The 14,941-nt window shown below is 38.9% G+C and overlaps 1 protein-coding gene and 1 long non-coding RNA gene across 4 annotated transcripts in view; one reads left to right on the top strand and one right to left on the bottom strand.

Annotated features, from left to right (window-relative positions):
* The window catches only part of TMEM241 (transmembrane protein 241), a 54,808-nt gene that overhangs the window by 33,032 nt on the left and 6,835 nt on the right, over positions 1-14,941 (bottom strand). For 2 of the 3 annotated variants that reach the window (XM_035317287.1, XM_035317285.1), the window contains exons 4-10: positions 12,699-12,780; positions 9,648-9,725; positions 8,030-8,055; positions 6,569-6,620; positions 5,354-5,402; positions 3,582-3,627; positions 2,584-2,619 (exon numbers count right to left, since the gene is read on the bottom strand). In XM_035317287.1, coding sequence (XP_035173178.1) covers positions 2,584-2,619; positions 3,582-3,627; positions 5,354-5,402; positions 6,569-6,620; positions 8,030-8,055; positions 9,648-9,725; positions 12,699-12,780 — 369 coding nt within the window. The remainder of the gene's footprint in view (positions 1-2,583; positions 2,620-3,581; positions 3,628-5,353; positions 5,403-6,568; positions 6,621-8,029; positions 8,056-9,647; positions 9,726-12,698; positions 12,781-14,941) is intronic. The other variant, XM_035317286.1, reaches the window with a different exon arrangement.
* On the top strand, positions 3,782-14,232 carry LOC118161711. Its single transcript, XR_004748134.1, has 3 exons — positions 3,782-3,913; positions 6,386-6,393; positions 14,220-14,232. It is a non-coding gene; the product is annotated as an uncharacterized LOC118161711 (long non-coding RNA).

Here is a 14,941-nt window from a genome sequence, read left to right as displayed (position 1 = left end):
TTCTGAGAAGCAATGTCTCCTCATTTCCAACCTGAACCTCCCCTGGTACAACTGGAGGCCATTCTCTCTAGTCCTATCACTAGTTACCTGTGAGAAGAGGCTTAAGAAGTTTGCGCTCGTCCAGAGTTCAGAGTAAAATGTCTTCCGTTTGGTGTTATTTTAAAGTATTTTTGACTGTTTTCTACCAAAATTAAGAGCCTGACCAGCTTCCTCCATATCTGGAGAACAGCAGACCTTTCAAAGGTAACTACATGCTGACAGGTCTCATGAAGGGATAAATCTTGTTAGTGCCTCTGGTGGCAGGAAGCTCTCAGCACCATTAGACACCAGAGGGCCTTCACTTCAGTGGCACCTCACGAAGGTCACAAACAAGGAGAGAGCTGCCACCGAATTTCACACCCTATCAAACATGATGGCCGTAATAACAACACACAAACTTGGAAGAAACCAGGTGTTATTTATTCCACTGCTCATGGTACTGTTTGTTTTCCCTAGACAAGTTGAGGCCCAAGTGCCATCAACTGTGAGGTTCTCTACCAGACAGAAACATACACAGATAGACAGAGATACATGGATACTCAGAGATGTAAAACACACAAATGAGCATCCGGTCTTCCACCTCCTTTTTGCAAAGAACGAGACACCCATTTTCCATCAACTGCTTTATACCATCATCTCACAAGCTATGCTGACCTTTAAGGCCCTTAAATCATAAAACAATGTTTTCAAACTTTAATAACACATTTCTGTTTTTAACGAGATGCTAAAAAAGCCATCTCCCAATTTGCACAATCTCTCTGCTTTTTTTTTATTATTATTAAGTTTCTAAATACACACCACCGTACTTCACAGTTCCTTAGTTGAGAAGCTTCTCCCTTTCCAAAATCCTCTATATCCATAATCACCCTTTCCATGTAACGTGGAACTTCTGCTCTCTGCTGGATACAACTTCACAGACTTCAAAGGATAGCATCAGTGAACATCACATGGAACACAGCCCTCATTTCTCAATCAAAGCTTCAAAATTAAGACCTTCAGCCAAAATCCAAATAAAGGTCAAGGCCCAAACGCAGTTTTCAGCTAAAATGACAACCAAGAGCCATAGTTGGCCAGCTGACAAGCGAAAAAAAAAACAAAACAAAACAAAAAAAAAACATAACAACAACAACAAAAAACACAACTGACTTTACTGCTTGTTTAGTGATTCTTCCTTCAACATTAAACATACAGCTACAATTCATTCAAGACTTCATGGATTATCTCTGTACATAGCAGCACATTTGCAAGCTCCATGACTAACATTCTTCAAAACAGTTCAATAAATACAACTACCTCCCTTCAGTAAAATTGATTTGCTTTGCACTTCATACTAAATAGGAAACAACAACTGACTTAAAACAAGAACCTACTTCAGGCAAATTGATATTCAGGTACTGTCAACACACAGGACCTTGGTGAACAGACACTGGAACCATACAAACCCCAAGTGGCCTGCATAACTTTTTTTATGGAAATAGAAGATCTGATTGGGATATAATAGAAAGAGATACATGTTGTTATCATGTTGATGATGCTCCTAAGATAAATGGGAACCTAAGTTAAGTAACTATCTTACACCAGTGTCCCTGATGCGTTCCTGTCAGGCATCTTTAATGAGGTCAGATTAAAGCACACAACTATCTAATCAAATCGACAAGCACAACTTCACTTTTGCTATGCTTATTCCTAACTTCTGTTCTGTGTTCCACTTCTGCCCCAACTGATTTATGTATTTCAGCCCCTTTCTTCCTTAGAGCTCCACATCCATACCCCAGAGCATTCCCATACAACTTTAGTTACCATTCTAAGAAAAGAGGTCAATATATACAAGAAGATGTGAAAATGGATGGAGAAGGATCTAGTAGTCTCTTTACACCTTACTTCAAATGAAGCCTTACAAAAATCTAGTGAAAACCATGCATACTGAATGCTCTAGCTTATATAGCTCTTTGGGGAAAGGACTGATTTGTTCCCAAATAAAAGAAAAAAACACACACACCAAAAACCAACCAACCAAACAACAACAACAAAAACACAACCAGGGGACTCTGGTCTGTGACTCAGGCTCTTTCACTAACTACAAAATAACAAGCCAGTTTTATATCTCCAAATCAGAAAAACAGCTAAAGGTCTGAATTACTCAACCCCACTAACGGCACTCTCAACAATCAGTTACTGCTCATGTTCTTTGCACGTGGTACTTTTATAATCGCTGCCTCTCCCTCTGGCAATTTAGTTTAAGTTTGATTTTCTGTGGTGGAGGTTTTGCCAGGGAGTTACTCAGTAAATATTATTTCTGGAAAAGATAGGTCACTTGTGCACATGGTGATTAAAAATTTGTAATTAACACCTCGTTACCTCCCCAGGTGTATATTGACATGCCCACCTACAACCAGTGCCAAAAACATGCAGCTGCTAAGCCATATTCTTCCAATGAACATCCTGTTAAATAAGTACATTTAAGTAGTGGTAGCTATGAGTTATAAAATGAAGACCTATACTAATAAAAGCAACAATAGTGTATCAAAGGCTTATTCATTTTACCTGAATACATAATTGATGTACTGCTGGTCCAGTTCACTAGGAGAGAAGAGAGGGGGAAAAAGTGTTCTTTTAGTAATGCCAGTCACTTGATACAATAGATCAGTATAGGAAGTAGTATTATAACACTGTAATGCTGCAACATATTTGCATTTTACATGCTATAATTATATAGCATACTTATTATATTATAAACAAACTATTAATATCATAATATTAATCAGCATACTAATCTACACAGCTTTTGCACACTATTTCTGTTGTTACTCTGTCCATGGGAGTCTCATTGAAAGTAAAGATAGGGTGAGTTTGACCAAAGTTTAGACCCTTTAAACAAAGATGGAAAATGGTTTCGAAATAAATGAGCCTATCCGTATTTTATAGAGATATGTTACTTCTACATTAAGTATATGTATGTGTTATATACATATCCTTAATATCCATCCACAACAATTGCAGATTATAGACACCAGAAATACGTCAAGTGAACAACGCACCTGCTTTCGAAACAACTACTGTATGGCTGAAGTTCTAGCATGCACTTGGGTTCGTTGCAAGGTCTCAAGGTTTTTAAGCTACTCAGAGACATTCACATCCTGTGACAACTCACCAGCTGTTAAACACTTTTGAGACTGTGTCCCATTGGGAGACAGTGACACAGACAAACCTCGCAGCTTTCAAGTCTAATGCAAACTAACATTTCCTCTTAATGCCAGTGCCAGTAATGAGGGGATATTTTTCCAGGATTGAGTCATCATCCTTTGATAATGCACTGTTTAAAACTAATACAGTGTTTGTATTAGCAGTATAAATAATAACTGCATGGTATTCTTAAGATTATCAACAACAACGCTCCTCTTGTAAGTCATTAATGATTAACCAAGAGAGATCCAGTTCATCCTGATAAAGCAGAGATCCCTACAGTTTACCTGACTGCTACAGAGATCAACCCTCTTTGATAGCAATCTCCCTCTTTTTAAAAAAATATGAAAACACAATACCTGAAAGAACTAGGTTTCCATAGCTTGTGAAATACTTTGTAAGCCCCTGCAATTGAAATGATGTGTAATTACCATAACATGCAATCATTCTGACAAACAACAGCTTATCTGGTCATTGGTACTGACAGATGTGGAACCCCTTTAAATTACAGTTAGCAACACAGCACAAAGGATACGTAAATCATGAGTAAAATCAACCTATCGCTTTGAATTAATGGTTTTCAAAGTGTTACCACCTCAGATTACTGTCACACTACATGTTTCTGCTAGTCCTTCCAAAGAGATGACTTCTAGCTCATGGCAACTAAAAAAATGAGGAGGGGAGTACACACGTGTGCACAAATAAAGGGGTAACATTTTTGTGGGTAACTTCTGTGTGTTCATCTATGTAGACTCCTACAGCTGTTGGTTCTGAGCCATTTTTGCTCTCTGCAGTTCTCAGCTCTAGGCTCTCCAGGCTCTCTACAATCTTCACCTACTCACCTCTTGGTTAGCTCCCATTTCTATTTTGGGAAAGGCTTTAAGCACTCAAGGAAGGAATAACACAGCTTCAGGCTCTAATTCTTTAGACCTCATCAATACCTTTTTCTTCCCTTTTACCACTTCTCTTTGAACCAAGCTGAAAGGTAAAATATGTCTGTCCTTCCTCTATGGTCTGTCTTAATTGTGTGATAAGTTAGTTCACCTGTTCACCCTTTCTCTCAGCATCATTATTTGGTGTTATTTGATAGAAAACGTAATTACATAAAAACTTCAACAGCTACATAAACAGCTTTCTCTCAGAAATAAGCAAAAATGGAAAGAAGATGTATTTTGAGCGTAAACATTACGTTGTCACTTCCTACACATTTCATCAACACGTATTAGGGCTCCTGGAGGTTCTAAGCAGTGTTCCACCTCTGGTATTCTTATTTGTACACAACTTTTTAGCATGCAATCTCTAGGCCTCCTTAGACACAAATACATATAAACACATTACCTCTGACCTAAAAAATGTACAATAGGAATACACAAAATAAAGAAGGAATCAGCCTTAATTTGCAGACAAGACTTAACATACGAATGAGTCACTCAGTCTTACAGCAGTTCTAAGAACAAAATACAAACCCCTTACAATCCAACCTACTGTTACAAATACCCTACTTAAATATCACTACTCAGGTTTTCTTCAGATTTTTAGGTCTGTTTTTAGCTTTTCAGAGAATTATTTATCCAAATTAATGTTTAATCTGAAAAAGACAAAATTAAAATATACAAATACTAACAGGTCATACAACTCTTTGTTGTTGTTTCTTTGTTTTTAAAAATACATATGATTGCATCAAAAACACCAACATTTCAACACCCCTCCTCCGGGAGCATATTCCACAATTTTTTTGATTAGTTTTTGTGAGGTTTTAAATAAAATGTGTGTGTGCAATAAAGATATTATTTGTTTTTCTTCATGCTTCTTCTCCCCCCTGAGAGAAGCGCCTCTTAGAGGCCAACCATTAAAAACTCCCAGAAAGGCTCAGTGTTGATTAAAATTGTGTGTGTATTTTCTCGTCCACAATTAACTGACTGCAGTATCTAGTTTATTCCTTTATTCTCAACATAAAGGCTATAAAAGGAATGCACTTTCTTTACTGACCTTCTTTATTCTTTTCAAATGTTTCTTACGTCAAAACCCTTAAATATCAGTAACTTCACAACAAAGCTGATTTACTTCTATAACTCTTACTCTTTACTTCTACAACTCTTCAGAATTCTCCTTCCAAAAGAAAAAGACTTACCAATGCAGATCAAGTGAATTAGGGCCCAGAAATAACCGTTTGGATCAAACTGCAATAAAGAACATTCAAGTAAATTAAGGCATGTTCATATAAACATAGGTATTACTATTTCCCTGCAGTTAGCTTCACAAAGCTACAAGTAAAGAGAAGAAAGCCTAGAGAAGACTAAAGTTCTTTCCCTTCCCCTTAGAAATTTGGCATATTCAAGGCTATGCTGTTACCCAGGTTCTCAGCCCTGGAGAGGACAGCTCTATTTCTTTCAGACATAGACACCATTTTAAACAGCCTGAGACTATGAACTCCAGCCTGTTTACTCATGTATCACAGCCATTTTTCACTCAGCAGCAAAGTGCACTTCTGGCTGCCCCTGGACATTTGGATTGGCAGTCAGGGAGGAATGAGGGGATCAGAGGAATACCACTAAAGATCTTGGAAGTGGTTTTCTCTTGCCTCCTTTCTCCTCTCAGCCTCTCCAGCAGCTAAGCAGTCTCTGTCCCCAAGGCTCTCAGTAAGTGCAGAGTATCCTAAAAGAACGCTCTATGAAGAGGGCCTACTGTGCTCAATCAATGGGGAAAAAATAAACATTTTTGAGGGGAATTCACTTGGCCTATTTTTGATGTCTGCTTTCAGGGAAGATGCATTATACACCAGAAGTTCCTACTCTGTACCATAAAGGGAGCTAGCTCAGGTGCAACACTGTTGATACATATCTATGTTTGATCAAATGCATCCAGACAAGTCCCATGTTCTTCCCACCTGACTTCAGATATTAGCTGAAGTCTCTAAATCAAAGAAGGAGCCTTCCTAAGCCTCCAAAAGAGAGACAGGCATCTCCAAAGAATAGATCTGTGCTGGACTGAGCTACTCTAGATCTAGATACCTCCTTTCTTTCTCCAGTGGCTACCGAAAGCACAGAGAGTGACTACAAAGCTTATTTAGGAAACCACTTGCGTGTTCACACTGAAGTGATTTGCTTAAAGCCCTCTAAGAAGTTATACCAAGGTCTTTTCTGCCACTGGCTTCACCGAAGAGCTCCATGTGTGTACCAGTCAGAGGTTTTTACCAGGATGCAAACACATTAAAACCAGCAAGATTATAACAAGGCAACAGGCCGCACTTACAACTCCTTGCAGGAATCCTGCCCTAAGTAAAAGCTGCATCCCTTATATGAGAACAAACATCAAACTAGAGCTGTTTTACAAAAACAGAGCTCACCTGTGTGTCAACCAAAGGAAGGCACACTGCTGCTACCAGAAGGAACAGCACACTGTGGGAAAGAGAAAAAACAAGACTAAAAGCTTACGCTCCCAGTGAAATCTGGACACTTCCACTCGATTTTACAGCGACACTTTGTTTCCTTATTTTTTATTCCATGTATTTAAAAAGTAATTTCTGCCACCAAAATTAAGTTTTACATCAGACATTCTTCATAAATAATAATACAGAACAAAGTTGTATAAGAAGAAAAGCAGCACAAAACATCTCAGCAGCATTGTTTTTTTAATATTACTTTTTAAGGGGATACTGTTCTTCACTTGCCATCTGGCCTCCCTAGGCTTGATCAGAACACTAAAACCAACCCATCTCTGGCTATGAACAGATACCAAAAGTTCTGTCATTAAGACAAATTGCTTGTTACAATTTCAGCAGTGGTGGCTCCATTAAAAGTATGTTGTTAACTCCAGAACACAGAGCACAGAGTGGCAGAGTGGCAGAAATGATGTGAGGACAGCACACATCCACCCCTAGTCCATTGAGCTGGACTAAACAAAAGCTTAAACTGTGGCCGAGTCAGGATTTCTACAGGTTACACGGAAAATGCAGGTGCAGAATTTCTATGGACAATCGCTATTAATAATAGTGAATATTTGCTTTTGCAGCTCCTTTTCCTGCTTTGCAGGGACACAGAAGACAGAATAAATAAGATTAAAAAGAAAAAAAAAAAAAAGAAACAAAAAAACACAAACTGGTGTCCTTGAAGATAATCCAGTAGTGGAAAATAAGGCAGTAAATAAGTAAGTTAGCTAATGGGAACAACAGGGAGGAAGTAGGAAGACAGGGCCTCCAAAGACACTAACATATAAACTACAACCACCCACTCTAAGTACAGCTAAAAGATTACAAAGTGTGGAGGACAGTTTTTCAAGAGGATAGGCAGGAAGAATGAAATTTTTAATACATGTGTAGCCAATTTCTGTTTGTCACCTTATCTCCTTTTTGAAGCCCAACCAAGATTGAGAAGGTTGTGTATATGCTAACAGAATGATGCTGGATGTCACCCACCTCTTCTTTCTTAGGAAAGGCATTTTTAGCTATTTTCATATATATTTTTTTCATATCACATTATCTTTTTCTTACTGTTCATCCACTGGATTATTAAACCTGATTTCCACCTCCTTTTCAAAAACACTTACAATCACTGCTTTGTTACTCAGGAAGATCAGCCTTCTGGCTGTTTTTATTTTTATAATGAGAAGAAAAAATGGATCTATTTAAGCAATTGTTAAAAATTCATTTCAAAAACATTTAATTACTTCTGTTGCAATTCAGACTCACTGCCTACAGGAATGTGTCTTAACAATCTTCATTGTTTTGATGTGCTACTATCTGAAACAAATACAGAAGCTGGAGCCAAAACAAGTCTGAATCTGAATTTGAGCAGTTTTTAAAACTTACCTACAGACTTTCAGATGAGAGGTCTGCTGTAAAAAAGAACAAATTATTAAAAAATTAATCCGCTTGACCACAGATGATCTTCCTGCACCAAACACATTAAAAAGCCACTGAACACTCAACAGCCCATTATGTTTGAGTACTGCTTAGTAAATTTATTTTGAAAAAAAAAAAAAAAAAAAAAAAAAAAGAACAAGGATTACAGATTAGCCTACTCCCCTTTTTTTAATTATTTTTTTCAGGTTATTTACCAGCAAGTAAACCTAAAGCCAGTCGCTAACTTAATATCCGGTCCTCACTCACATCTTGAAGTATACCAAAACTGCATTTTGTATGTACTCATATATTAAGTATCCTTAATTAATTAGGTATTATCCCAACCGCATCAGTCTTGGTCTAAATTCATGAGTTTCCCAATCCCCTGGGCCAAAATTATTCCCCAGAAGACTCCCGGCAAGGCCTGTGTTTGCATTATCCTTCCCCATCACGCTTTTGTTTTCAAAGACAGGAAATATAAGCATGTGAGCTAGAAGAAGAAAGACAAAAACACTAGACAGGGAAATATGCCACAGGGATGTGCCATGCTGTACACTGCTATGTCCCTTATTCATAACCTTTCAGAGCTCTTCAGCTTGTTACGAATAGCAAACATCAGCTATTTATTTGTCTTCTATATGCACAGCAGAGGTAATGAAGAGAAGATCCCTTCCACTACAAGCCATAGGCCACTGCAGAAATGATTTTGTGATTTCCCAGTGCTACCTCACACAGCAGCTCTCAGGTTAGACAATTAGAAAAGCATTTCATTGCCTAAAAAGAAAAATCTCCTGTAGTGTAGCTGAAGAGCTCTGATTAAAGTAAGTAGGAATTGTTCTCCTCACTTTAACAAGTATTGGAACAGATTCACAAGCACTCAGAAACAAATCCAAAAATGCATTGTTTATCCAACATTTCATGTGGAGATGTGATCTAAGGGTTACAGTAAATGGGGTTGCATTAGGTGAGTGAGCAGTTACTATTGGGGTTCCCCATAACATTTTAGGGCTGGTTCTCTTCAATGTTTTCACAAATGACTTGGATTACACTAGGACAATAAGGTATTTTGAGTTAGTCTGCAGATCTTACTAAACTGGGAGGATGTATTGACTTCATCAAGGGTGAAGAGGCGTCGCAGAAAGATCTTGACAAATTAGGGAGCTGGGTAATCACCAACCACATGAAGTTTAACAAGAGCAAGTGCCAGATTCTGCCCCTGGGAAGGGGCAACCCTGGATACATATAGAGAATGGGGGACAAGAGGCTGGAGAACAGCCCTTAGCTCAAACAATGAAAGTCTTATATATGGCATAAGAGAGATGGGACCAAGCCAGTCTTTAAAATGCAGATCAAACCATCAATATGCACTTGCAGTCTTTCATCAACTAAAGAGGAAATTAAAACATCGATATAGATACTTGTCAACAGCAAATATCTCTCTGGGACTCATTAGGGACTTGGTATCACAGCGAGAGCAGAAAAGCACACAGCAGTCATGCCTATATAAAAAGAAATGAGGTGTTTTGTTATAGGGCAGTTATATCACAGGAGGTGCCTTGAATACCTCAATTAATAGACCAATTACCTCTTTCTGCACAAACTTCTGGAAGCCACAGGTTATGACTTCTGCTGCGTTCTGTAGAGTGAGGAACACTGGAATCGGCTGCCATTGGGAGAGAAAAAAAAAAGCCTGAATCAACTCAGAACAGTCACTGGTGTAGGAACGGGTGTTCCTCTTAGGGCTAGCTGTCCCAGGGGTTTAATTTGTTTTTAAATTGTAAATCCATGTCATATTTCCTAAAAGGGACTTAGATCCATTCCAGGAGCACCATCACTTCTCCCAGTTTTGAGTGCTCAGTCTGTTTGTTCATACAGAGCTACCACTGCAAGATTTACCACAGGTTTTGTGTCTCTGTTCATGTATCTACAGCCTCCCCAGCAAACCATTCTCATTAGTTTTCCCATCTCTGTCTGCGGGTACTAAGAATACAGTGTTACTCCTAGCAACAAAACTAGGAGTAAGATTATTTTCAGCAATTGCTTTCAGTTCCTGCTAGGAAGAGCTGCCAGAAATTAGGGTGGAAATATAATAGTTCACACACGAGCGATGCTGAAATTATATCCAACAAGGCATCTGGCCACCATCCCAATATGAAATCATTAAGCAACAAACCCCAGTGATAACAATAATGAGTAAGACACCCATTGCCCCGGGCAAAACCAACTTGAATTAGTGGTTCATAACACTTCCTCCAAATCAGATCCATGGTCTCTCTGACAGGCGAAACAGAAGCAACTCTCTGCTCCAATTAAGATAACCTAAAGACTAAAGCAGTTGTAGGAAGCAGTATTTCCCTTTTTATGGATAGTATTTAAATCACGAGCAGAGAATGAGTTAATTTCTCAGTGATGTCCTTGCCTTGTAAGTATCAGATAGCAAGCATCTCCCTGTCTTGACTTTGCAATCAGAAATCTGTATTTTCTGTATTTTTCTTTTCTTTCCCATAAAGCTGGATAAGGATCACTAAATAAACATTTAAAGCCATAATGACAACTGGGGTGGATCCATAAACACAACAGTTTCGCCAAGGTGACTCTTAACACCTCTAAATTAGCAAGGAATGAAAAATCACACAAACAGAACTAGCATGAATTTGTCAGCTCCTTCTTCACTGTTTCTAAAAACCAGTTCTCAACCCTGTTGCTGGACAGCTAATCACAATAAAACACAATTATCTAACGTAAGCATCCTGAGCCTGACACGATAGGAAATATAAGTAACTATAAAGAAATAACCATATACAAGGCAAGTGGACAGCAAAATTTAAGTTATTCCTTTTGTGAAGCCAATTTATTGGGTTTTTCTTTCCTCCCTCTCTCCCCTCCACTTTTGGCTCTTCCGTACATGTTTCAGAGCCAACAATGGCTCCAGTTTGCCTAGTCCTGTTAACCTTCTCCATATGTCTACTGTCTTTGATGTGACTATTTCTTTAATTTGTGAGTGGACTTAACGCTAACAAAAAGGAAGGTTTACTAGTTGGACAGGCAGGGCGAACAGACTCTGTACAAACCTCCCCTCACAGTTCTGCATACTTTTGCTAATGCATCACAGCCCAGAGCTAAGCAGCCCCCTCCTCCAGTCCCAGCCCTGAACTCCTGGGCAGGAGAAACTGCCAGCGCTTCTTGGGAGAGGCACAAATAGAGACTAAGATTACAGCCCTGGCAGTATACAGTAGTGTTTGAAAGTGGGCATCTCTAGTTTTGATCCAGAAAGTTCACATAAGTTCTGCTTTAGAAATAAACCCACTTAATTCAAGTACGCTTGTGAGGTGAGCCATTTTGGTACAGGGATTGGGAGAACACATTTTTCCTTCTCACTACACCATAAAACTGGTGTAGGCAAAGTTACTGTAAATAAAGCTGGCATGTAAGTATGAATTTAGAACCAGTACAAGGAACTATATACTAATTATGGCCTAAGACTACTCGTCTTTCTTCCTAAAATGGCCACAGAACTAGGCCGCAGTCCTCATTCATGAATAACAAAAAGCCATGCAGAAATGGGAGGTGCTCCCGATGAATGGTTTGGGATAAAAATAAATCAATAAAAACCATTCACAGGCCCTCTGCCACTTCAGCACATCTTACTCTTGAATGACCAGGGAGCAGGGAAGGCATGGAAACAATGTAATTGTCGGGACTCTGAAAGAAGAAATAGCAAGAGAGGATATGATCGGACCTCCTCCACCTCCCAGGTGAGCAGACAGAAAAGGTGCCACTGCCAAGGCTTTATCGCTGTTTCCAGGCAGCTCTTTCCTTAGAGATCTTTGCTGAGCTTACAGCAGGGAAGCCCCATGGAACTTGCTTTGCCAAGGAACCATGAGGAAGTAAATGCAGTCACCATGAGAGAGAGCTAATCTGGAGGCACGTGGCTTCTGAGCATGCAGCCAGGCTTTACCAAAGATCACTAGGGTCTAATATGAGGCCCACTGCATTGGGTGAGAGGACAGAGACCATCTGTCAGGTTTTTTTTGAGAAATGCTGGCTCGCTTAAGTAAAAGGCAGTCAACTTTAACGAAAGCAGGTTTGATATCCCCTGAATAAACATTTGGTAGGTTATTGTGTTTCATACGGATCATCAATCTAATGACTCTAACCACTCCCATAATCTCTTCCCAACTTTCAATTTATTTTCTCAAATCTTGTAAAGCCTCAAAGCCTCTCACTGAAATAGTTTTCATCCTTTTCCTGGAAGAACTTCCCACAGACGTGTCCCATTTACACTTTTGCAGAGATATAGCTAATGATTTCTGTAACTTCTTCCCTGCTTGCACAGTTCAAACTACCGAGGATCTGTCTGCAAAACCCTGAGTATTCTGGAGAGATGCTGAGTTCTTCAGACTGTCAGAGAGACCACGGAAAGATAGAAGTATTTTGTGCTTTCTGTTACTGCTTTACACTTTGTAGGACTGGATTGCTGCTCTAGCACCATTAACAGATTCCTTATTATTTGAACTCCTCCTCCCTTCTTTTCCCCCAGCCCAGGAACAGCATTAAACCCCTTGTATGAAGGGAACATTCTTTGCTCAAAAAGTAGAGGCACTAACGAACTGACTTCTACTTGTGCATTTCTTACCAATCTAGATAGCGCCCTAGAGCCAGCGTAAATAATGCCCACGAAAAGTACTGAAGCAGGAAGCCATGACAGGATTTCAGACCTGTGAAAACAATTAGAATTGCGTTACTTCACCACGTTCTGCTTACATGCAGTCAGCAACACTTACTTGCAAGGAATATTACACACACACACATATATATATATATATTCAAAAGTGTGCATATTTTATAATTTATTGTCTGATTGTTCAATATTCCTCCCACTTAACTAAAGAAGTCTCTGAGACAGAAATGAACCACTTCAACTAATCCCAAATAGTATTTCTGCTAGTTCCTTTCTTGTACCTCTTCCTTGGCTGCTCTCCTATAAAAAAAAAAAAGTTATTTCATAGCAATTATTCCTATTGGTTTTAATGGAGAGCAGTTCCATTTCACTAAGTTCCTTGATATACTGTAAAAGGAAGAAAAAACCTTACAAATGAAGGCATAAAATGGCACACTTGCACAGACAGCACACATTTTCACTATGTACAAATACACTTGCCCACCCACACATTCATTTCTCAGCCAGATTTACAAAGAGATCCTTCCTAAAGATCAGATTGTCTCTGTGGGAGCCTGTCTCTTGAGATTTCCTAATGATACTCGTTTGACTAAGCCGAACTCCTAGAGGCAGTTTGACAATTAATGGAGGAATGAAGTCATCGCAGATTGATCTTGTGGTGTTTTGTGTTTTTTTTTCGTTAAGTCTTCGTTATGGCAGTCGAGTCAGGTCTCAGTTTTGAGAAGGGGCTTCAGAATTTGCACTCTTCCTTTTTTGATCTCGGTACTTCAGGGAAAAAAACGAATCAGGTAGGCGGTAAACTTCAGAGAGAATAATATAAGATTTTGAGCAAGGGAGGAAAGAATTGACAGCAATTTAAAGGACTAAATCAGAGCTTCCCAGGATTGAAGACAATGTTACCTTCATTCACTCTTCCTAAACCTTGAACTAAAGTCAGAGTTTTAGCATGTAATTCTGTTTCTTTAAAATGAAGGCAAATTATTTGCAATTCGTCAGCTTGGATTATGCTTCCAACTAGCATGTAAGAGTCAAAATATAGTTATAAGAGTCAAAAATATAGTTAATATTGTTAAATATACCACTAGAGTAACACACTTCATTAAATACCAAAGAACAATAAAGGTGAAAAAAAACCAATAGTCTAAATGAAGATACATCATGCCCAAGGATTTCTATAAGCTTTAAGACAAGGAAAAAAAAATTAAACGTTTCCTTTCTTTATATAATTTTCCAAGATAATTGATTAAAAACAAACAAAAAACAGTGTAACAAAAAATGGTCTTTATGTCCTTCTACTGGCACAAACATTTGCCAGTCATCATCATTTTTATTGAAAATCTGTGCCTTTTAAGCACAATTGAACTGGAATTTCACTAAGACCAGGATTTAAAACTGTCATACCTCACTGCCAATGATTTCGTATCACCAAAAAAATTGACTTGGCGTAAATTCAAGAAAGAAGAAAAGGAAGAAGAGAAATGAAGGGCTGGGAAGAAGCAACACAAAATGAAAACTGAATTTCCACTTAGAGCATCAAAATACTGCTCTTTCATGTTCCCCACCACTAAATTCTAGGTATGCGAAATATGTCTCCATTTCCAACGCAGCACTGTGAAGTGCAATGGAAAAGGGCTTCAGATACTTTTCCCAGGATGTGGAAAGAGAATTTTATGCTGCCAAGTGGGAATTTCAGGACTGAAAAAGAATGCATGCATGTCTGATGTAGTATGTCAGCACCAACGAGCTGTCTTGTACGCAAACCAATTAGTAGCTTCCTATGCTGGCAATACAGCAACGTACGTGCAAAACAGGCAAGCTCAGTGACGTAAAAGAACTGTTGAGTTTGTGGTTGCGGGGCTAGATCCAAAGCCCACTGAAGTCAACGAGCAGTTTCCCTGAAACCATTCTTTGAAGCTTTGGTTTAAGCAAGGCTCTTAGCTGCTGCTTAGCCCTGGAGAAAATTCAACACTAGAAGAAACACCAAGCAGAACACAGAGGCCTTAGGTGCCTACAAGGGTTAGGCAGAGGCTGGACAACAGACTGCAGCACTGGAAGCAATTATGCAGATGATACACACATATCCTCTGCACTCCACTGAGCTCTTCTTTTGGATACAAGTTTTGCAGACCATCACTATTTACCCCACAAAAGCAACAACCATGATGAGAAACTCCAGCAGTACTGAAGAGAAGTGTACA

The sequence above is a fragment of the Oxyura jamaicensis genome, chromosome 2 (genome assembly GCF_011077185.1).
Source record: "Oxyura jamaicensis isolate SHBP4307 breed ruddy duck chromosome 2, BPBGC_Ojam_1.0, whole genome shotgun sequence".
Lineage (NCBI taxonomy): Eukaryota > Metazoa > Chordata > Aves > Anseriformes > Anatidae > Oxyura > Oxyura jamaicensis.
This window is presented reverse-complemented; position numbering and strand designations above follow the sequence as displayed.